We start from the raw sequence: 22,507 nt of genomic DNA on the forward strand, positions 1-22,507 counted from the left end.
GTACCTAATTTTAGCGCACCCCTCCCTAGAATAGGTATTTCTGACTGGGTGGGTAATACCAAGCACCTAATACCTCGTACAATAATAGAGTAGATGGCGTGTCTTTTATTCACTAACCATATAAATTAAATAAGTACTGAATTGCTAAATAATGAATCCATCCTCTTTACTTTCCTACCTCAAGATTGTCCATATTTACCTCCTTTTCCTCCATCTTACATGCCAGCGTCAATCTGGGTCTCACAGGTATTTATCGCCTACCGTCAGCCTTCTATCTTGCGTGGTCATTTAAGATTAATCTACGCCCAGCAACACCACGAAAATGAAATGGGCGTCAAAGTAATCTAACAGGACGGATGAGTCTAACAAAAACTCTCATCTTTTCCGTGTTTGAAAAGGTCGACTGCCACTGTTGGTCTCGCTTTCGAGGCCTACCACTCCATTCTATTGCAAAAGCCCATCCTGTTTATGTGCATAACTGATCGATCGATCTTGATCTCACATCGTTAAGTCGGCACCATACGCGCTTGTCGCCTCAATCTTTTGAACCCGGTCACCAGAATGGCCACAGAATGGTCCCTCGACTTTTGTCTAGTTTGTGACCGACAAACACTAGGGGGGCCTTATTGTTCTCAAGCCTGTAGACTCGCTGAGCTAGATCTTATCCCGGAGACTGCAACGATTGGCATCCCTATATCAGTTCATGGACAAAATTCCCAAACGATTGCAACAGATATCGCAGCCAGTGCATCTAAAGATGGTTACTGTCAGGACTTGGACAGGGTCTCGGTTTCGCGGCCTAATAATCTCCCTACATCCTCGCAGATCCTATCAACGTCGTCCTCACAAACATCTCTTTCTTCACTCAAAAGCAAATCATCACAATTTTCTGCTTCATCAGATCAATTTGAGAATCAACTACGTGATTATGCCAATTGTTTTGACCAAGTTCGTGACTTCAAGAGACGGTTAGCTTCATAGTTCCGTGAGTGGTCTAAAGGGTCATGAAGTTGCACAAAATTGATTCTAAAGTGAAGCCTTGCTAGTGAATTGCTAAATTGGAGTTATTCCTAGCGTTCATCTTCCTTCATATGTAGATATATGCAGGCGCGTCCTTATATATGTTTTGTCTTCATTGGTCTCCTCCACGTGTAACGGAATCGTTGTATGATATTCCTCGAAGCTATATACCCCTCCTAGAATTAAACTACTTCCCTTTCCTAATCTCGGGATGACCTTTAGGCCAATTTATGCTCTATTTGGGATCAACTCTACTTTTTTTCGTTTGTAGTTGCTATCCCACGCATGGTAGTAAAAGATAATTTCCCTGGCAGTGGAACCGTGGCCTAGGGTGTTCATTGTCTTCTACCGAAGGATACTGAGCAAGGGCGCGTTTGATTTTTCTATGGAATTAAACTAAGAGGCGGAATTGTATCTGTTGCGACGCATACTAAATGTTGCAGGTATGTCCTTGTTGGTAAACCTCGTGTGGGGTCTTAATATGCCCCTAAAGAATTCAAGATAGAAGAGACAAGAAGAAAGGTACAGAAAGCGGAAGGGAAAGATCCACGTTGTTATCTCTGCGGTGGAATCATAATAATTAAAAAGGCACCCCCGCCATCCAGCAGATTTGAACCCTCATACATCAAGCCGCAGCGAGGATGCCGAACCAAGAACGTTTTCAAGCACTTTGTTGTCCTTAGGAATAAATCTGACCTTGTACCTCTTCGGGATTGCCACCAGACTCGTAGGGTCTGAATTGCCATAGATGGGATGCCAGTCAATCTCGTCATATGGTTCAATCCTAAAGCTGTTAATGGTGCGCATGAAGATCAAATACAGCTCACGATTAGCAAGGAGTGAGCCTGCGCACATGCGGTAGCCGATTCCGTAAGAGAACATCGGTGCATCTGGCTGCTCGAGCCATCTCTCGGGTCTAAACTCTTCTGGATCACCCCAGACCTCAGGATCTATACCCAGTGTTAGTGCTGCTTGAGCGGATTCTACCGGGACGGGGGGACCAAGGTTAAGGTGTAACGAAAAAGAACCTACCCATGTTACAAGCCCATGAATTCAAAAAGAAGACTGTACCCTTAGGGATCGTGCTGCCGTTGTAGTTAATATCTCTGATCGATGTCCGTGGGAGAGCAAGACGAAGAACAGTAAAATATCTATGCAGCATCACTTAGGCACGCCACTTCTTGGTTCAGCCAACAAGGGAGACAAACCTTAGACACTCTCTTACCAGTGCAGCAATGTATGCACATTTTTGGTCATCTGCAGCATCACACAATGGTTGGTCCGGGCCGTACATCTCGAAAATCGCTTTGGCAGCCTTGTCTTGAATATCTGGGCGTTTCGCAAGGAGGCCAATACTCCAAGCCACAAGCGTAGTAACAGTGTCGAGCCCTCCCGAAAGCATAGTCAAGCTTATAGAGGTAAGCTCCTCTGAATTCAATTTAGCTTCCCGATCAAGGATGACATTGGCCTGTATACAGGGCTTGTGGGTGCCTTTCTCCATTCGGGCGTCAAGATCACGGTTGAGTTCATTAAGGTATCTGTCACGGCGGTCTCTCATTTCTTGGGCTTTTTTGGAATTGGTATTGAAAGGGTTGAGCCGCAAGAGAGGTACGTAGTCTTGCAGGTTGCCGGTGGTACTTCTAAATCTGCTGATCTCCTCCTCCACATGGGTAATCTCATCGAACAAGCCTTCTTCCTGTGATGCCACACGCACACCCCAATTAAGCGTCAAAGCCAAACTTAGACTGAGACGTTGGATCATCGCCATGGGGTCAACTGGTACTTTCCCGCTTACCCCATACTTAAGAAGTTCGGCCACGAATGCTTTTGACTCTACATCCAAATGCGAGACGTAGGAATCCACAGACGGCCGGTTGAGGGCCGAGGCAGCCCCCTTTCTTCGTCTTTTCAACGATTCACTATACGGAGAGGTCCCGATGGTTGTGCCAGCAGTGTTAGACACAATCTAAATTGTGGTTTGTTATTAATGCACTCGGCTAAGCCAGAAAGGGTGATTGGGTTAGCTTTACTTTATGGAAGGTATAAAACTCGGGTCTCGAGCTTAGAGCCTGCGCATTTTGTCCAAAAAGCGACTTTGCAGCGGAAGCGGAGTTGACGACAATGACTGGGACGTTTCCTAGCTGAATTTGATAAACGGGCCCGTGGGTCTTTGACCATATGCGATATTGTTCGGCTGCGTTCTCCCGGATTTGGGCGATATTCCCAATTAAAGGTAGGCCGCGAGGCCCTTTGATTCCTGGGATGCGAGCAGAAGCACGGATGAATTCATTGACAATGATATAGAGACAGGGGATGATAAAGGTTGCTATAGCTAAAGACCGGAGAGGAGACAGGAAGAGAATATGTTGCAGGGAGGATAGAGCCGCTGCTATGGCCATGCTGAGCTAAGCAAATTTGCCACTATCGTTGTAGTTTCTCAAATACCGGGTCAGGGCAGAGGATGCTGCACTTCTCTGAAGTTTTAAATGCGGAGTTTCCTTTCATGCCGTGCTGGCGCCCTATTTCCTATATTGAGGAAGTCTTCCGTTCTGTTGGACGCATTCCAAGAAAGGACCGAGGGTCTCCAGCCCTACCCCACGTTTCCTGCACAGAGCAAGTGTTCAATGGTAAGATTGGGGATTTGCGATATATCTTTTCATCGCGGAATTGGCGTTTACTATCCAGGATGCAGCCGAGCGCATTCCGCAGTCCGCCCGGAAACAATTCCGTCCACAGCTCATAAAAGACAGGATAGAACGTGGTGAATACTTATTATGCTCTAGACTTGTAACGTCGTTGTAGGGACTTGCTTGACATACTGTAAAGGCCATATGCGTAGCCATGTGGCGATTGTTCTTATGATGATCAGTAGCTAAAGGTATTCGATCGGTATCTATCTATTTATCTGTCACTATCGGGGAACTAGTCTGTATGCCTGGTAACGCCACGCCCCTACCTCTGATAGCTAGTAATGCCCCTACTAACTTATAGAGCACCTTGGATTACTAAGGTTGCAAGATGTATTCTCTTGTTAGGTCGGTTGTTCGTACCACCTTCCCTCCGGAATATTTTGTCGGTTCAATAGAGAATACAAGACGACATTACTACAATAACTCTTGACAGCCTCGCAAAGTTTTATGGACTCTGCCATTGTGAAATATAAATAAATAAAAATTAATTTTGGCAGAAGAAGGGGGGGGGGTTCTCGGCGACTTCCTCTCCACCTAACTTCGATGACAATGACAATGTGGATGCAATATCTGTAAAAAGCTCCACTATCAGGGTCTGGGTAAGTGGATCTAACTAGCCAAGGTCTTGGACAAAATGGAAACCGAACAACCAACAACTACAGGTCAACTATCTTGAGAATGTTTGAAGCCCAGCATCTTTAAGAATCATATCTTGTAACTATGTACCATCCTTACTAAGAGCTCGTTCAACCTTCAGTCTTCAGATTTTCCTATTTTTAGAATATACACGCCATATTTATACTAGGGATCAAGCTTATATCCAACCAATGGCCGGAATGAGTATGGATAATAGCTTTGTTACACCTGAAAGGGAAACCATGGATCTAGTCAGGGGATAAGTAATCGCGTGATACCTAGAGTCAACCTCTAATACCGAAAGTGATATGCAACATACAGTCATGTGCGAAGAAATCATTTTGGCTCTGGAGGGTCTGGACCGCCTCAAGCTATTGAATACAATCACTACCAGCAAAAACTTTGCTGGTCACATGGGGGCACGGAGTTCGGGAAGCATTTAGAGAGCCCCACCCACGCCCCGGTGCTGCCGAAGGCCTGATTGGTGGGACAATTGGATTTGCGCTTTGTTGCCGTCATCCATGCCCGCCCCCGTCCTTCCTCCAAGTTCCAACCATTCCCGGATTTCCTTGTAAGAGATGACGCATGACGAAGACTGGAAGGTTACCCGGCGGTCCATCATCAGCTCGCAACATACTTATTACTAGTGGTACTTTTATTTGGTACTTGTCGTCTATTTTTTTGTCTCTCTCTCTCTTCCCCTTCATTCAATTCCTCCCACCATCCTCTTGCTTGCCTTTTTCTCTTCTCCCTTCTTACCCTCACTCATCCAGCTCTCCAGAATACTACTACTACTACTACTACTATTATTATTACCATCATCATTACTTCTCGGCCCTCGTTTGGTTTGTCACGATTAGTATAACGGATAGGTAGGTCAATTTTGTTTCCCCAAAAGGCATTGGGTGCCTACAAAGCAAATGAAAAGAAAAGAAAAAGCTCTTAATTTCTATTGCTTCAGAAATGTCAGTTCATTAACCCCAGAATTAGAAGGATCCTTGCACATAGACGTGTTCTGTATTCAATTGCTGCCCAGCGCTACCCCCTTTCTCTTTGCCGATCCAGCATTCCCGGGGTCGACTGACTTTCTGGGAACCATCTTGGCTTCAATTGCTCCGCCAGACGTCTGTGACATAACCAGAATCCTGACATAATGGCCGCCCGTCATTCCCGAAAGCTTTTACGGCCTCTGCTTTATACGTCGGTCGCAGCGGCCGCAGGAGCTGGTGTCTTATACATCTCCTATCGTCCTCGCAATATCCCTGGCTCGGAAGCTCCCGCTGTACCACCCCCTGGCTATCATGAAGGCAAACTTGTGCCTCCAAGCTTCCCCTCGATCAAATCGCGCCTCGAACAGATCCAGGACCTAAAGCGCAGTTCCAGCGGTGATGATTCTGATGTGTATGATCTTCTTGTTATCGGTGCCGGCGCCACTGGGTCAGGAATCGCCTTAGACGCCGCGACACGGGGTTTAAAGGTAGCGGTTGTCGAAAGGGATGATTTCAGTGCTGGGACCAGCAGTAAGAGTACGAAACTAGTACATGGAGGTGTCCGCTACCTAGAAAAGGCCGTGTGGGAATTGGATATCAATCAGTCAGTTTGTCATCTCAACCATTTCTGGAAAAGCAATTCATCATTAATTGGAAACTGACGTGCCCGAAGGTACAAGCTTGTCAAGGAAGCCTTGAGAGAGCGCAAATACTTCCTGAACACTGCTCCTCACCTCTCCAGCTGGCTTCCAATCATGGTTCCCGTACAGAAATGGTGGCAAGCTCCTTATTTCTGGGCTGGTACAAAGTTCTATGACTATTTGGCTGGGTCGGAGGGAATCGAGAGCTCCTACTTCCTGCCCAGGAGCAAGGCTATTGATGCCTTCCCCATGCTGAGAAAAGATAATATGTTTGGTGCCATGGTTTACTACGGTATGGAAACTATCCGAAAATGCCGCCCATTGAGTGTATCGACATTGTAGCATTGCTAATAACATATGTAGATGGTGCCCACAACGACTCTCGGATGAACGTATCTCTTGCGATGACAGCTGCATTGTATGGAAGCACTGTTGTAAATCATATGCAAGTTACTGGTCTCACCAAAGATGCCTCTGGCAAACTGAATGGTGCACGAGTGAAAGATGTTATCCCTGGGAAAAATGGCCAAGAAGAAGCAGAGTTCACCATACGGGCTAAGGGCATTATCAATGCAACCGGCCCCTTTACCGATTCTATCAGAAAGATGGACGAGCCCGATGTGAAGGAAATTGTCGCACCAAGCTCTGGGGTTCATGTTATCCTCCCTGGGTATTACAGTCCTTCGAACATGGGCCTCATTGACCCTTCCACGTCCGATGGCCGTGTCATTTTTTTCCTTCCATGGCAGGGGAACACAATTGCTGGAACCACGGATCAACCGACCGAAATAACAACTCAACCTGAGCCCTCTGAAAAGGACATTAACTGGATTCTATCAGAAGTTCGCGGCTACCTAGCACCTGACATCAATGTTGAGCGGAGTGATGTGCTAGCAGCATGGTCTGGAATTCGGCCTTTAGTTCGCGATCCTAAAGTGAAGAGCTCGGAGGCATTGGTTCGCAATCATCTGATTTCTGTTTCCCCATCCGGGCTGTTAACATGCGCGGGAGGGAAATGGACGACTTACCGTCAAATGGCAGAAGAGGCTGTAGATGAAGCGATCGGAGTCTTTGGTCTTCAAACTCGACATGTCACCCAGGTTCCAGATATTAGTGGCGTTGGAGGCAGTGGCTTAGTTGCCGACGGTGCTGTTCTCGATGGCTCTTGTCAAACCCACCAGGTCCGCTTGATTGGAGCGCACGGGTTTTCCAAAACACTTTTCATCAACCTCATTCAGCACTTTGGCCTTGAGACCGATGTGGCCCAGCATCTAACGCAATCATATGGTGATCGCGCTTGGCAAGTGGCAGCTTTGTCTTCACCGACAAACGCTCGCTTCCCTGTTCGCGGCCAACGTATCTCTGCGTTATACCCCTTCATTGATGGCGAGGTTCGCTATGCTGTTCGCCACGAATACGCTCAGACTGCAGTCGATGTTATTGCTCGTAGGACTCGTTTGGCGTTCCTCAATGCCGAGGCAGCACTTGAGGCTCTTCCTAGCATCATTGATCTAATGAGTGAGGAACTCAACTGGGATAACAGAAGAAAAGACCTTGAATGGAAGGAAAGTGTTAGCTTTCTTTCATCAATGGGACTTCCCAAGAATTTTCTTGGGCTGTCTAGGGCTCAGGTAGAGGCAGGCAAGGTCAAGCAGGTTGATTTCGCGGAACGGCAGGCATCTTCCAGAACTGGTAAGTAGAAAAGGTTACTCATATAGTTTCTTGGCGCTAATTTATTCTTTAGATCCACCGGCAGATGTGCTTGATAGTGATCTTCGCCCTGAGACTTCCGTGGCTTCTGAAGCATCAAGTCGTTTGATGAGCTCAGAGTCCCCTGCAAACAATTAGAGTATGATGATATATAGAGTGAGCTAGTATAAGTGTATAATACCTGTCATATCCTAAGAAAATGATAAGTGACTGTCATTAATTCGCGTTTCTGTTCCGTCTACGTATGTCTCGGGCTGTCGCGCCATATGTTCCTAGCTAGATTTATGAATGCCTGTGCTCAGTACATAGCTCGCTTTGTTCGCTACGCTGTCTATTCCATAGGGAAAGGATGATCTTGAAATTGAAATAGACTAGTGCCTCACAGGTCACGCTTTCCCCTTTGTTGTACTGGTTTTCATGAGCGGCAGTGACCATCGAACCAATCCAAATGGTCGTTACTTGGCGCATGTTTACTCAGCACCTTCCTTAACCACAAAGTTTCGACGTTTTGTCGCCTTCCCCCTTCCCCCTTTTTTCTGTGTAGATAGATCATTATTTAGTTTACTAGTGTACAAAGGGATCAAAGAGCTAAACATTAAGAATAAATGGGGTCTTCAGTCACATACAGGACACCTGTATGTGACTGAAGTTCAAAGCAGAAATGTATAAATTGTATCTTGACATGAAAATGGTGTGAGGGACAATATAATGCTAGGTAGAATACTACGTCTTAGATTGCAGTAATCTAGGGGAGACAGCTTATTGGCTGGTGAAAAAAAAAGAGTAGTAGATCTTTGATGCATGGACAGAAGAAAATTCCAACTTATTATCTACTTTACTATTCAAGTATAATTGGCAATCTGCAGACAGGGCAATATATACAGTCCTTAGTCAAAAGTTTGAATAATCGCGCTAATCACCCAGTCGCGTCAACCAACGCGTTGAAAAAGCTTCATCTTTCCCACAACACCAACCATGACACCTAGAAGGGCTCCTTTGAGTCCCTCCAGTGCTAATATTAAGCGTTATCAAGAGCTGAGTCCACCAGAAAGAGCTTATATACAGGGTCTTTATAAAGGTGATATAAAAGCTACTGAAATTGCAAGGCGTTTAAAACGACCCCTCCAAACTATCTATACTACGCTGAACCGACCATCTTCAAGACAGGAGTTTGAATCCTAACCACGCTCTGGTCGTCCAAAACCCTATACATATAGAGATAAACAGTCACTGATTCAATTGATTAAACAAAATCCTTTTATTACCTACCAAGAGGTCCAAGAAATACTACATTTTATAATTTCCCATGCCACACTATACTGCATACTTCAAGAATCAGAATATAGCAAATGGCGTGCTCAAAAGCGCCCTAAATTAACATCAGATGTGGCCAAGCAGCGTTATAATCGGGCCCTAAAATATCGAGGTTATAGTGACCCTGATTGGGCTAAGATTATATGGTCTAATAAGTGTTCAGTTGAATTGGATTCCGGCCAACGGTATAAATATGTGTTTTGACTCAATTTACAAGGCGAGAAATAGAAAGGGGAATATATTCAACCATATATCAAAGGGAAAGCTATCCGTGTAATGGTTTAGGCAGCTATTTGGGGCAAAAACTGCAGTGATCTCATCCGTTTGGAGCGTGATTTTAAAGCTAAAAAATATGGCTACACTGCACGCTCCTATCTTGCTCTATTGGAGAAGTTCCTGCTTACTATTCGGGAATCATGTCTTATTTTCATGCATGATAATGCCCCCTTTCATTCGGCCAAAAGATTAAAGAATGGTTACAAGATAATGCTATAAATTATATGGAATGGCCTCCATACTCACCTGATTTAAACCCTACTGAGCACATGTGGTTTCCGCTTGAAGAAGGGGTCTACAACTTGAATCCTGATATTGAAAAGTACCAGGGATCAAATAATAAGAAGGAAGAGGTCCTATAGAAGGCTTTAGAACAGTCATAGGCCTTGATTCGTCAAGATATTCAATCTACAATAATAAAGAGTATAAAGAAGCGGGTTGAAGCAGTTTTGAGGACAAAAGAGTGGTATACCAAATATTAAGCTAATTTTCTACTGTTTTTACATATTTTCATAATTTTTAGCCTTTTATTCTGTTTTTAATATACTTAGATTAATATAATCCATCTTGTATTGCAAGATATATATATTTTCATATAGAGGGTTGAACCATGGCAAGGTGCGCGGCTATTAAATTATGCAAACTTTTGTGGGGCACTGTAAACACCCCATACCGCCCACCATACACCTTCCTTTACATGAACGTGTACATTACTTAACGTTATCAACCTGCACCCAGTTGGCAGTGTCACCGAACCAGTAAGCTTTCAGACTATCTACCAGTATTTGAAGCTTTTTAACCACACAACGCCATTAAATTTGACTTACTAAATATATAAAAATATGGGTATTTACTAGGGCAATTCCGAATAGTATGCCTGACTATCTCATAGCTACTGCAGCGTTGAGGAGCCCGTCGTCTAGGCACAGGTGTAGATTCCTCAGAATGCTCATTAAGCTGCGTATCAAACTGCTGAACGCGATTCTTACCTTCCTGTATTACTAAAAGTCTAAGTCCATAGCACGTCTTCTTTATTTTCGCTTATTTTCAGCCCATAAAGATCTAATTTCTTGCTATAAAGAAATATTAATATACATTATCATTTACGCAGCTTTTTCAAGATACTGAATATAACTAATTAGGCTACTAGAAAGCTTCCGTGTTATACTAAGGCTATTCTATAAATTACGACTCTTCCGATCTAGCTGACGAGTATGCTGAAGACTGAAAAATAGAGAAAATTAAGTCTTGTAACTAGTGATAGTGTTAGCGTATATAGTTGCAGGGTGCGGACTCGGGCAGGCAGGCTAACAGAGTGTTACGCCTGGGTATTCGGGCTGGAGGTCTGCTGACCAGTTAGCTGCGCTTGCGTAGCGAGGGTCAAACCTGAATATCAGAATCCACTGAGATTCAGTAAACGAGATGCCGTGGTGCCGTGTGGGAGACATAATCCAAGGTCCGATCGAAGATGCAATAACTAATCCGTGAATAGCTCAAGTCCAAAAGGCCAGGCTTATCAAGTACGTATACTCCATAGAAGAGTTCGAACGAGTTGATGCTGGTCTTTGATATTAAAGGTAACTCTGTAGTAACCATCTTTATTGATCACGAAGAACTAAACTAAGTACATGAATGAGTGTCCTTATATGTCTCTTCCCTCTGCGGTCTATTTCCTCCAAGGTGGTATATGGTATATCTTGTCTTGGCTCGTACACCGTGTCACGTGGTACAATTTGTACTCCATAACGTATTTCACTGGTGAGCGGGCCACACCAACGAGCGGGCCACCTCCGTATCCCATATTAAACAGTCACTTTTTAAGATCCAGTATCTCAACCACACCTTATCTAAAGTGATTCATATTTATACAACAATATATTAAAGTAAGATTTAATATCAGTATTTAGATTTTAAAGGATATAAGTTTATATATCTTGAGGTAATATATATTACATTGTATTTTTTAGTAATTTATTTTATACTAATATTACAAGCACTTAAAATAAGTTATAGTTATATAAAGTAGAAAAACATGTTCTGAAAGCCTATATACAGCTTCTATAAGTATATTATTATAATATAGCTAATGATGGTTGAGATATCAGACCTTAAAAAGTGACTGTTTAGTATGGGATATGGAGGTGGCCCGCTCGTCGGTGTGGCCCGCTCACCAGTGAAATACGTTAATTAGCCTTCCTTAGGTAAGCCCGGTTTTTACACGTCGAAGAAACCTGCCGGTTCGGTGGCCGATTACGTTAAGTATAACTACTCGGACATACATAGTACTTTGACACAAGGTACAATACATACTGTATCGTCTCGGACGATCCACTAGGCTGGCCAATGAAAAACTTACGGAACAGGATCTGTGCCATACGATCTAGCCCTAGACTTTACTAGTATTAGCAAAGGACGGGGGCAAATTAGGTAGAAAAGGTCATAACGACGTATTAAAAGTGTTAGAAATCTCGGGCCATGGTTCGTGTTATATACCATGATCGAGTTGATTATTGACAAGCCCATGGTGGCACTATCCATAGAACTTCCTGTGTAGGACTGTAGGTAGGATGGCGTACAGGGTGGATAAAAACAAGGGCTTACCTATAACTTCTTGTAAGGTATAGCTGCGTTTAATTTTAACTGCTCCGCTCGTAAGCTCTCCTTAATAAGATACCCGTAGAGTACCCTTCTTAGTACATACATACTTGTCGAGTGGGTATCTTTCCTTAACCCTGTCGCACAATAACCCTCGATTTACTTTTGCTAGAAGTCATCCTGTATTCTGTATTCTGAGTTACTTGTAGGGACAACGCACCTCTACAACCTTTCCAATGATCAACTTGGATTGACTTCTTCTCCCTGAAGGTGCCGGGTTTTGGATCCCACGGCACACCGTCTTACTATCACATCTTGAACGAACATATAAATAAATATATCGCCGGAGATAATTCGGAGTAAAGTATAGGCGGGGGTCTTAGTATGGACGATGTTCGTCCCATGTAGCTCAGCTACCTAGACATACGGTAAAGAGACGATTGCTGAAGATTGGTGACTTGATGAGTTAAAGTGATGAAAATCAAGGATGAAAAAGAGAGGGAAACAAAAACAGGAAAAAGAACGTTAGAAGTCGATGACGAAGGCCCGACCACCTCTAAGAATTAAGCTTGCGCAGGTGAATGAACGGCAATCTCCGACAACCGTTCAGCCGCCCGGGTAGCGGATTTGCCATTACCAGATTTAGGTCCGTGAACGATCTCTAAGTGCAGCCGACTCAGGTACCGTCAGAACATGTCCAATCCAAAAGACTGCAGATGCAACATTCCCTCGAATAATTGTCGACCTGTCTACTCCGTATCTGACTCCTGAGATAATCGCATGCCCCTCTCTATGCGTGGCCATATCGCAATCTTGCGCGGGTATCATTGGTCCTCCGAAAAACCCCTCCACAAAAAAAAAAAAAAAACACCCAAAAAAGGGGTTCTATTCGCGTCAATTTGACGGCTGCATCTTTTTCTTGGGCCTGGACATAAGAAGCAATTTTCCTGCCTCTTCAAAGTGAACATGTTTTAAAATTGCACATGTAATTGACGACCGACGTTGTGTCGAAGGCCTTGACTATATCGCTTCAACCCAAACTCGAAGTGTTTCCTCGATAATTGTCCCAAAACCGTGCCACTGCTCCTCGAGCGACAGAACCCTGGAAACGGGCGATAAAATAGTTGAAGAGCGCGAATTCATCTGGTGTAAACACGTAAGTGTCTGGTTGACTCTGTACCCTCTCCCACAGCTCCGTCACAGCATCTTCAAGGATATTGCGATCTTCATCGTTGTCTTCACAGTTCCTGGCTCGTTCCAGCGATTGTAGGACATTAGGCCGAGTAGCAGGAGAGGTAGAATTGGCCATTTGGAGTCAACTTATGGCGATTGGCTGGGTGTGGTACGGTTGGGTGTTGCAATCTGTGAAGAGTATCATGGAAGAAGACACTGAAGAATGTAGGAATCAACAAAGGAACAACCCAAATCCTAACTGCCGGGGGATGCAAAGAGAAAATATCCCATTACCCAAAATAAAAAATAGACAAGAATAAGGAAAATAAAAAACAAAGAGAGGAAGAAAGAAAAAAGAGAGAGAGAGCGAGAGAAAGAAACCTGGTGGGAACCTCGCTCTCTGGCAAGCCCGAGCCTTTTCAAATTAACACACTTCCAGGTGGAGCACAAGGGGTGGGTGGGCAGTCGTGGATCGAGTTTCCCACAGGTGACCAAAGATGAACACTTACTTTGTTGGCATTGCAGAGGAGACGTGTGAATCTATTTATTGTTACATTCATCCTCAAAAATGCTCTAGTTTTAGGCCAGGTCAAACTGTACCAGGGATGTTGTGGTAGGACATTCGCAAATTCTTATTTAGAGCTCCTGTCAAGACCCTTGTAACAGGAAATTCTGGGTAAAGCCCACGAGCACAGATGCCTATTGAGGGTGTGAGTACCTATACTTTCTCAATTCCCTTTGGGACATACACATATAAAACAAATAAACCTACCCTATTTAAACACCAACATACATATACATACACATGTTCTCCCTTTCTCTCTTTCTTCCTGTCTTCTTTTTATCTTGTTTTATCCAAGAGGGGACTGTTCCGCTCCGAAGAGCCATGTGGCAGGTGGGGTTTCGTACGGGCTCACCCGCTATAGCAGCAGTACTTAATTCTTGGCGTAACGGTTTTTACTCAAAGGATCCGATTTAGGCTCCACAGTAGGGTTTGGCGCGAATTTATGGAGTACACTTTTACACTGCACTTACTGTACAGTTGCAATGAGTTACTGGAAGATTAGTTAGTGGTTATATGTAATTAGACACGCATGCGACTAACCTGACTTATCTGGAACAAGTAATACCAGAGAGTTTAGTTGCGTGTCCAGTTGTCCCTACACCTAATACCAGTATGGAATAATCACGTCGGGATAGTGGTTGCTCAGTTACCTAGACTACTACTTACATGAGGCGTGATCAGTAGATGGTAGTAAGTGTTCAAGTTTGGCCGAATTTTCACCCCTTGTAGCAACTCATATGGTCTGGTGCATGAATTAAGTGGGGGTTAAGTGGGTATTGTTATGAAGCCTTTCAATCAGTGGAAGGCTAGGAGATTAAATGACTCGCAGCGCCGTAGCACCAATGTCTGTAATGTTTGATAGTGGCATATTTCTTATACCAAGTATATCTAAATGTCTCAGGCTCAACCGAATAAAAGCATGACAAATATTCATCCAATGCTGGCATTTCTATGTTGTGCAATTATAGAGTATCTAATACATACTGTTCTATTTTTATCACAAATTAGCGTTTGCTCATGTGTCTGACCTTGCAGCCATGACGGAAGCTTGCATTTACCTGCAATTATCTGAAGCCTAACATGATTTGGCATAAAGCTACAGTTGTATCTTCAGGTTGACAAGTACAATTTATTCGTGTCTCCTTTTTTTTTTTTTTTTTTTTTGAACAGAATCTGAAACTGCTTCCCACGTGACGTACTCTACTTTACTTCCATCATCCGACCCTTCTTTCCGTTTTATTGTGTTCGCTTTGCTTTGACCTTTTCTTTTGTCTTCCGCTTTTTTCTCTTACCGCCCCCCACTCCTCTTTATTTCCTCCCCCCTGTAGGCTACAGTTTGTCGGTAGGGGAAGATCAAGGTAACCAGACGGATTGAGTCCTATGTCGAGTGACAACATCTGTATGTACATATGTACATTAAATCACGACTGTCGCAGTTTACAGCAAAACTTCTATGAGTGGAGGCTTCTCATAAGGTGTTGAGTGTGACCCTTTCTCTTACTTTCATCTAAAGATTTCCACATGATCATAGGCTCTACCCTTCTTGTAAAACCTCAACCTAACGATCTTCAGGCTATTACCTAGTAGTGTGTATACAAGCGGTCGGCATGATATTTAGAATGCAACACTACGTATCATCTCCCCTCACTACCTTCATTTCTATGGGGTTGTGATCTAATCAGATCGAATAGTATGATTTACTTACACAAGCATATATGTAGTAGTATGTACATGGGTTCTGCTCTATTGAAGTGTTTACCCAAAGTGTTGTATTGTATCGGTTTATAACATTAAGCAAGAACAGATGACTAATATGTGCATACATGAATTCATGTAATTCCCCACAAAAATTAACTGTACTGTGTAAGAAAATCTACACCCCCGCCTTCCAATACACACAGTTGTAGCGTTCAAAATCCGATGGTTAGCTTCAACTGTCTTCTAATTGTTTCTTATTAATTCTTGTTACAGATAATTGTAACAACATGGTTTATTATTTTACATCGAACGTGGTTGATCCGTCCGCTTTTATCTATGTCGGGAAAGACAAATTTGAGAGTATGACAACCATCTTCCAGATCTAGTGGCATCTTAAACGATTGACAATTGATTTGAATAGATGAGGATCTCATAAAGTATGGACTAGAGAAGGATGTTTGGTATCATTAGCATTATCCAATCCTTTTGTGACAATGTGCGCTAACAGTTGCTGGTCTCAATGACCTTGGTAGGGTTTGTTATCACTTCTCCATTGTCTGAACAAGATCTGACTCTATGATCAGTTTCACGTTGATAACCTATCAAGTGCGCACGTCTACCTTCGACTCCGTGATGGTGAATTATGGGACAATCTCCCGCAGCCGCTCCTAGAAGACTGCGCACAACTTACAAAGGCAAATTCTATCGAGGGTGAGCAGGATACCTTTATTATTCCCTGTGCTGTACTGCTATCAATATGGAATGCGCTAACTGATCCGGTAGGAAACAAAAGGGACAATATCACGGTAATCTATACGCCATGGTCGAACCTAATGAAGGATGGATCGATGGCTGCCGGTCAAGTCTCATTCCACAACTCCAAGCTGGTGCGAAAAGTATTTGTGCGGCAAAGGGAGAACGCCATAGTCAATCGACTAAATAAGACGCGTGTCGAAAAGTTCCCTGATCTCATGGCGGAGAAAGAGGATTTTCTGAAGAAGAAGCAGAGGGAGGAGAGGAAGAGCAGAGACGAACTGCGGGCAAGAGAGAAACAGGAAAAGAGAGAAAGGGAACAGCTCAAGTGGCAGAAAGAGCATGCCTATGATGATCTGATGAGTGAGGAGAACATCCAGGCAAGCAGTAATCATGATCGGGATCCCAACTTTCTAGATGACTTCATGTGACTGCGAAGACCAGCTGTGGAACCGCGCATTTTTATATACCAGACCAATCGTTCCAATTCCACGTCAAGTTGGACGTAGTGTTCTTAGTTCTACCTAAAAACCGGTCACTGTCGGAAACTCCAAACCAAGCTCTTTATAATTTCAAAAATTCGTTTCTTCTCTTCTTTAAACTTTCGCAATCCTTTTCGCTATTTGTTTAATGATGTCCTTCATGGTTATAATACTCTGCCATCTCTTATGTTTTCTAGCACACTGTATTAGAAGCGAATTACTCGGTGTGGTGCACATACTAGCGTATGAGCATCCTTCACTAGACCTCAGACCAGCTTGGACACTACCTGAATATGGAAAGTCAAACCCATTCATATCATAGAAAAGTAACATAAAAATTGTCCACCCACTTTTTTCCTTTGATATTTGGCCTGAGTCACTGGTGCTTTCGCAAACGCATTCGTTTGCGGTACTTAAGCGAGTGGTTCGGACTTCGGAAGTCAGCTAGTCCTTGCGGCTGCGCTAAGTGATGTTGACAGCTATGGCCCCGATCTCCAAACCACGCCCGAGCGGTTCCTATTATTCTCCCAGAAACGAAAAAAAATTTACGGGAACTCGAAGGAAAATGCCCGAAGGTGTGTATTGGGTCAACAACTACCCCTTAAATGATCCTTTGAATCCCGTTCTCACAAGCCATTCTCGAGCAGAAGGTACGTCGAAGAACAAGAGGAAGAACAAGGGCGCCACAAAGAGTCAGGAAGGATGTGGCAGGGGAATTGTAGAGCAGCAGGATGTGTCCGGGAACTTACGAGCGGAGGAATCTCTTGTCACAGTAAATCCCAATGTGGGTAGTCTTACGTTCAATGCACCATGCCCTGCCAAAACTTACGATAGACATCAGGGCATACCCGATTCCCGCCGGGAGACAAATACGGAGAAGCAGGAAACCAAAATAGGAGGAGATCACAGCGCTTTCGATGATGGTGCGCAAAAGGATTCCGAAGATGAGCGACAAACAGCCACCCAAAATGGGGAAGAGGACATACCAAAATCACCTTCTGATACACTCCAATCGAAGGAACGGTTCGACGCTCTAGTACGCGATCGGGACTCGCTACGCGCTGAAGTGACGGATATGCGGAGATCTTTGGAAGAAATACAGTCTAAGCATCGGACAGACATGGAGGTTCTACAACAGAAACTAAACGACGCCGAGAGTAAAAAGGACCACGCCGAGTCACAGTTCCAGAAACTGTTGGAGCGTGTCAATACAATTAAATCGCAGCTTGGTGAACGGCTCAAGGAAGACGCTGTATGTGCATTTGTGTTAGGCTCCAGCCGTTGCCCTCCAGCTGACATCTTTATAGGAGGAACTCGCCCAGGCTAGATTAAAGATTAGGGAGCTAGAAGAACAGAACTCGACATTGAAAGAGGGGTTCCAGGCTAAGGCCACTGAGTTGGCGGAGCTGTCTAAAGAGAATGAGCAGAAGTCGAAGGAAATCTCAACCCTACGAGATCGGACAAATTTGTCACAGCAGAACTGGCTGAAGGAAAAGGAAGAGCTTCTCGAGCAAGAATCATATCTTCAATCTGAATTTGAACAAGCTAAGGAAGCCATGCACAACTGGGAAGTCCTTGCTATGGAAGAGCGGTCTATCAGGGAAAATCTCGGCGAGAAACTCGTAGACCTCGAAGAACAGCTCGCCAGCCTCAAAGATGCCTACGAAAGAGCTTCTGATGAGCGAGACTCACAATTAGCCACGGTGGACGGGTTACAAAGAGCTTTGCAGGAAATCCAGACAGGTAACCAAGCCCCACGTTTCGAACCGTGATAAGTCAGGAACTCTAACGCGTTTCAGCCCGAAAACAAGAACTCCGTGAGCTCGTAGAGAGCTCCGATGCTCAACTTGAAGAGCTAAAACAGGCACTTCACTGCGCAGAGAAAAAGGCATTGGACACCGACAAAGCCTTTCAAGATGCTCAGAAAGAATTGGAGCGTGTAAGACCATTTGAGAAAGAAGTTAAGGAAAAGAACCTTCTCATTGGGAAACTCAGGCATGAGGCAGTAACTCTGAACGATCACTTGACTAAGGCGTTGAGATTTCTCAAGAAAGGGAAGCCGGAGGATAATGTCGACAGGCATGTTGAGACCAGACCAGACGAGCTTTTCTATCAATTAATTCGAGAGTTACTGATGAGTTCTATCAGGCACATTGTGACGAATCACTTCCTACATTTTCTTACTCTGGATCGGTCAGACCCTAAGAAATTCCAAATCTTGCAACTCATCGCGGCTCTCCTAGGGTGGACAGATGGTACGTGAGAATACTTCTGCATTCACGCCCTCCCTGCGACAAGAGTTGACAGTCAGCAACAGAACAGCGCGAGCAAGCCGGTTTGGCGCGTCCAGGAACTTCAAGTACCTCTAACAGGCTTAGAGTGCCAAACACACCTGTCCATCGTACCCCCGGTACGCCCACGCTGGCTACGGAATTTTTGGATAATGGTAACACAAGCAAGGAGTCATTGGCAGAACTTTGGTCCAACTTTCTCGAGCAGGAGTCCCAAGCTGCGCTGGAAAACACACAGTCAAAGCCTTGACCATTGTGGTATATAGAAAACAACTGACAATACGTTCCGTTGCCGCACATAGGCTGTGTTGAAGTCATACTGGTATAGTTCTTTGTGAGCTATATGATAAGCAGGTTCTTATCAGAACTTATATCCGTTACAAATCGAAAATTTTAGAACCAACTTTACATTTAGCTGGGCGTTTCGTTTTAGTAGCTTCCATGTCCACTAAATTCCGTGGTCACCGCCTTCGGAAATGAATTAAATCAAAGTATTATCTCAGTTGCAATGTATGTACCGAGTCTTCTCCACACATCTTTTCTTTCACCTTCGGTTCTCTGTCTATGTGCCCCTCTTTGACTTGTCGCCTAGCCTTTCATTGTCTTAGCGGATCTCGCCGGTTGCCTCTTCGCTACTCAGCTTTGACAATGTCGACCAATGCTGGTGCGAATCCCGTTAGCGCTTACCCCTCAACGCATGCGAAGTACCTAGGATATTGACGTTCACCTCAGTGCAAAAGTTTCGTCCGGTAGTAGTATCAGGCCCTTCTGGGACTGGGAAGTCAACTTTACTGAAAAGATTGTTTGCCGAGTATCCTGATACCTTTGGGTTTTCTGTTTCGCGTCCGTCTCCCTGTCCCTCCCGTTACTCTTGGGGGAGGTTTTGAATAAGAACTTCACGTCTTCCAACACTTATAGGTTAACCATGTTGACGAATGCAGATACCACCAGGGCTCCACGACCGGGTGAAGAGCATGGGCGCGAGTATTATTTCACAACAAAGGCGGATTTCCTCGACCTTGTGAGCGTAAATGGGTTCATTGAACATGCGCAGTTTGGAGGGAATCACTATGGCACCAGTGTCCAGGCGGTGAAAAATGTTGCGGAGAAGGGTAAAATCTGTATCCTCGATATCGAGATGGAGGTAATCAATTCCTTATACTGCTGCGGAACTCGAAACAGACAAGCATCAAATGGTCGAGAATAAATCAAGATACAAGCATACTGATAATTTATTTAAAAAGGGTGTGAAGCAAGTGAAGCGTACGGACCTAAATGCTCGTTTTCTGTTTCTTGCACCCCCTTCTGTGGAAGAATTGGAGCAGAGGTTGCGAGGGAGAGGCACCGAATCCGAAGAAAGCTTGAGGTGAGTTACCTTGCACGGATCCATTTTGTTCCTGTTGTTTGCGACAAGGTAGGTGTTAACATTCGACTTTCACAGCAAGCGGTTAGCGCAGGCTAAAAATGAGCTCGAGTACGCCAAGGAACCCGGCGCACATGACAAGGTAATCATCAATGATGATCTGGAAAAAGCCTACACAGAGCTTAGGGATTGGATTGTCGACGGCCATAAATTTGGGGCGCAGTATTAGTTGACGGATTGGATAAGGCTTATCTTTTTGTAAGGATTATTATGATCAAGATAATGCAGAATTGGCAAGGCTATGAATGTGAATCAAGCCTACTATTCAAGATTCGTTGTGTTATTAGGTAATACCGAGTGTATTTTCCTCATGAAGTGATAATTAAGGAAATTAAGTACATAAGACGAGAAGGATGACGCAAGGGCTATCATTGCTAGTCGCTGTCAAGTCTGCAATAACAATTTCGAACGTAAGAAATGGGGTAAAGCCAGTCACTTTCCATACTGGGAGACAGAAACATAGGAGACAAAGTAGGACAAGAAGAAATCAGTAGTTAAAAGGATATCTGTAACATGCTGGTATGAATCTGGAGTTATGTATGAGATAGAAAGAAAAAAGAAGGGAGGGATGCTCGAGACTTTTCTGTAGTTGTCTGCGCTTGCGCCTATGTATGGAAACAGCTTGTATGCATGGCTTGTTCCATGGAATACTGAGATATATCCTTGACACTCCCAAGACGACGTTAATAACCATTCATAGTCATTCGTTGAGAGTTGCGGCTAAGTTCTCTGTCGGCAGAGGGGCTGATGGGCCGGCTTCCACCACTGTGACCGCCAGCTGCACTGCTCTCCTTGAGGGCAAGAAGCTGCTTAGCACGGAAGGTCTCGTAGTGGATCTGGCTTGTGGTCTCAATAAGGTCCTGGAGATGGGTGCGAGTGAGGAAGTTTCTCAGGTAAACAAATTCACAGTGATTCTCATCCTCCACGTTGATAACACCCCAGCGGTTCTGTCGGCCGCGAACTTGTTGGCCATTGACCACAATAGTCCTTTCACTCCCGACAACAGCAAAGGGGATAATGTCCTGCATATGCATTAGACACTAGACGATTACACGTATCAGTGGGGATCCGGACCTTGATTTGGGCATTGACCGCGCGCTCCTCGTCGTCGAGCTCATCGTTATCATACGGGTACATCTTCAAGTTGTGAAAGGCAAACTCCTCCTTAATTCTTTCCTTGAACGCCTGACGTTCCTCAAGGGTGAGCGAATCAGCCTTGGCAATCACAGGAACAACATTGACGACATCGGACAACTTCTTCAAGACAACGATATCAATAGGTTTGAGGCTAGAATATAGTCAGCTCAGCCAGGTTCCACGGTTTGAGAGACATAAGACTCACGCATGCCCAGACGGTTGAATGAAGAACAAGCAACAGTGAATGCGGGTATCTTGAATGTAACGGTCACGCTGGGCAGTAAGTTCCTTTCGGAGGTACGCGGAATGTTGGTCCTTGATGTATTTCACGATGGGGTCCCAACTGGCAAGTAATTAGCACGAGTAACGCGAACATCACAGGACTTATACCATCTATCGTTGTTGACTTGATCGCCATATCCAGGGGTATCCACGATATTTAGCCTAAGGCGTACACCGTTTTCCTCAATAACTAGTTGCCGATCATTAACAGGGCCCCTTCAACGTGGGAAGGCAACGTTGTTGACTTACTATGGGAGACGGTCTGGATTTCCGTGGTCGAGCGGACGGGCTCATTAGGAGTCAGACGACCCTTCGAGTCAATCAAGTGGGAGGCAAAGATAGTGTTGATCAAGGTGGATTTCCCAAGACCCGTCTGGCCTTTTCAAATTGTTAGTTTGATAGTTAAAGCATGGCCACTCAAGTAAATAAAAGAGGACTTACCAACACACATCACGTTAAACTGAAAGCCGCGCTTGAGCAGCTTCCGTTCAATTTGCGAGGTGATACTGTCGAAACCGACATGGCTACGAGGGAAAACGGGAGCCGGGGTGGTGGAAGTCGGGCTAGTAGTGGTGGTAGCCATGGTGGAGAGATAGCACAAGGTAGGTAGGTGACCAGGTGTTATCTCCAATTAGACCAATGGGGGTATGATGAATGTGAGGACTGAAGAATCAAGCAAGAGCTAAGCCACCAAGAAGGTCTAGTGTTTGACAGACGAGCTTTCTACCCCCAAGATGCTAGTTTGACTGGAGAAGGAGAGATGCAGTCCACCACCGTTATGGACCCCTTTAATTGTTGTTGCTCTCAGGGGGACGCTAGTCTACATTCGGGC

The 22,507-nt window shown here is 44.6% G+C and overlaps 8 protein-coding genes across 8 annotated transcripts; 5 read left to right on the forward strand and 3 right to left on the reverse strand.

The window, feature by feature from the left end:
- Window positions 1-443: 443 nt before the first annotated feature.
- Window positions 444-1,309, forward strand: BDW43DRAFT_190781 (uncharacterized protein). The gene has a single exon (XM_032039009.1). The coding sequence runs from the start codon at window positions 562-564 to the stop codon at window positions 979-981; it is 420 nt and encodes a 139-aa protein (XP_031896094.1). The 5' UTR covers window positions 444-561; the 3' UTR covers window positions 982-1,309.
- On the reverse strand, window positions 1,310-3,419 carry BDW43DRAFT_322228 (cytochrome P450; the record flags this gene model as incomplete). Its single annotated transcript, XM_032049524.1, has 4 exons — window positions 1,310-1,970; window positions 2,053-2,171; window positions 2,229-2,986; window positions 3,051-3,419. The coding sequence occupies 4 exons, from the start codon at window positions 3,417-3,419 to the stop codon at window positions 1,639-1,641; spliced, it is 1,578 nt and encodes a 525-aa protein (XP_031896095.1). The 3' UTR covers window positions 1,310-1,638.
- A 2,080-nt stretch (window positions 3,420-5,499) lies between these two features.
- Window positions 5,500-7,824, forward strand: BDW43DRAFT_303193 (glycerol-3-phosphate dehydrogenase GUT2; the record flags this gene model as incomplete). Its single annotated transcript, XM_032045385.1, has 4 exons — window positions 5,500-5,939; window positions 6,009-6,268; window positions 6,340-7,668; window positions 7,721-7,824. The coding sequence occupies 4 exons, from the start codon at window positions 5,500-5,502 to the stop codon at window positions 7,822-7,824; spliced, it is 2,133 nt and encodes a 710-aa protein (XP_031896096.1).
- Window positions 7,825-12,723: 4,899 nt separating this feature from the next.
- On the reverse strand, window positions 12,724-13,904 carry BDW43DRAFT_288452 (uncharacterized protein). The gene is made up of 4 exons (XM_032043280.1): window positions 13,817-13,904; window positions 13,645-13,743; window positions 13,554-13,584; window positions 12,724-13,260 (listed from the first exon to the last, which is right to left on the reverse strand). The coding sequence occupies exon 4, from the start codon at window positions 13,178-13,180 to the stop codon at window positions 12,902-12,904; it is 279 nt and encodes a 92-aa protein (XP_031896097.1). The 5' UTR covers window positions 13,181-13,260; window positions 13,554-13,584; window positions 13,645-13,743; window positions 13,817-13,904; the 3' UTR covers window positions 12,724-12,901.
- A 1,595-nt stretch (window positions 13,905-15,499) lies between these two features.
- Window positions 15,500-16,961, forward strand: BDW43DRAFT_288456 (putative DUF814 domain protein). Its single transcript, XM_032043281.1, has 4 exons — window positions 15,500-15,667; window positions 15,729-15,768; window positions 15,891-16,018; window positions 16,091-16,961. Exons 1-4 carry the CDS (start codon window positions 15,595-15,597, stop codon window positions 16,489-16,491), a joined length of 642 nt encoding a protein of 213 aa, XP_031896098.1. The 5' UTR covers window positions 15,500-15,594; the 3' UTR covers window positions 16,492-16,961.
- A 70-nt stretch (window positions 16,962-17,031) lies between these two features.
- On the forward strand, window positions 17,032-19,240 carry BDW43DRAFT_191027 (putative Golgi matrix protein). The gene is made up of 7 exons (XM_032039011.1): window positions 17,032-17,117; window positions 17,190-17,326; window positions 17,384-17,794; window positions 17,850-18,285; window positions 18,342-18,621; window positions 18,691-18,797; window positions 18,860-19,240. Exons 1-7 carry the CDS (start codon window positions 17,108-17,110, stop codon window positions 19,081-19,083), a joined length of 1,605 nt encoding a protein of 534 aa, XP_031896099.1. The 5' UTR covers window positions 17,032-17,107; the 3' UTR covers window positions 19,084-19,240.
- A 518-nt stretch (window positions 19,241-19,758) lies between these two features.
- BDW43DRAFT_315041 (guanylate kinase) lies at window positions 19,759-20,425 on the forward strand (the record flags this gene model as incomplete). The annotated part of the gene is made up of 3 exons (XM_032047974.1): window positions 19,759-19,977; window positions 20,078-20,199; window positions 20,275-20,425. The coding sequence occupies 3 exons, from the start codon at window positions 19,759-19,761 to the stop codon at window positions 20,423-20,425; spliced, it is 492 nt and encodes a 163-aa protein (XP_031896100.1).
- Window positions 20,426-20,534: 109 nt separating this feature from the next.
- aspD (septin aspD) lies at window positions 20,535-22,424 on the reverse strand. The gene is made up of 6 exons (XM_032043282.1): window positions 22,117-22,424; window positions 21,925-22,053; window positions 21,784-21,865; window positions 21,599-21,736; window positions 21,331-21,544; window positions 20,535-21,278 (listed from the first exon to the last, which is right to left on the reverse strand). Exons 1-6 carry the CDS (start codon window positions 22,256-22,258, stop codon window positions 20,940-20,942), a joined length of 1,044 nt encoding a protein of 347 aa, XP_031896101.1. The 5' UTR covers window positions 22,259-22,424; the 3' UTR covers window positions 20,535-20,939.
- Window positions 22,425-22,507: the final 83 nt, after the last annotated feature.

The sequence above is a fragment of the Aspergillus alliaceus genome (genome assembly GCF_009176365.1).
Source record: "Aspergillus alliaceus strain CBS 536.65 unplaced genomic scaffold BDW43scaffold_54, whole genome shotgun sequence".
Taxonomy (NCBI): Eukaryota; Fungi; Ascomycota; class Eurotiomycetes; order Eurotiales; family Aspergillaceae; genus Aspergillus; species Aspergillus alliaceus.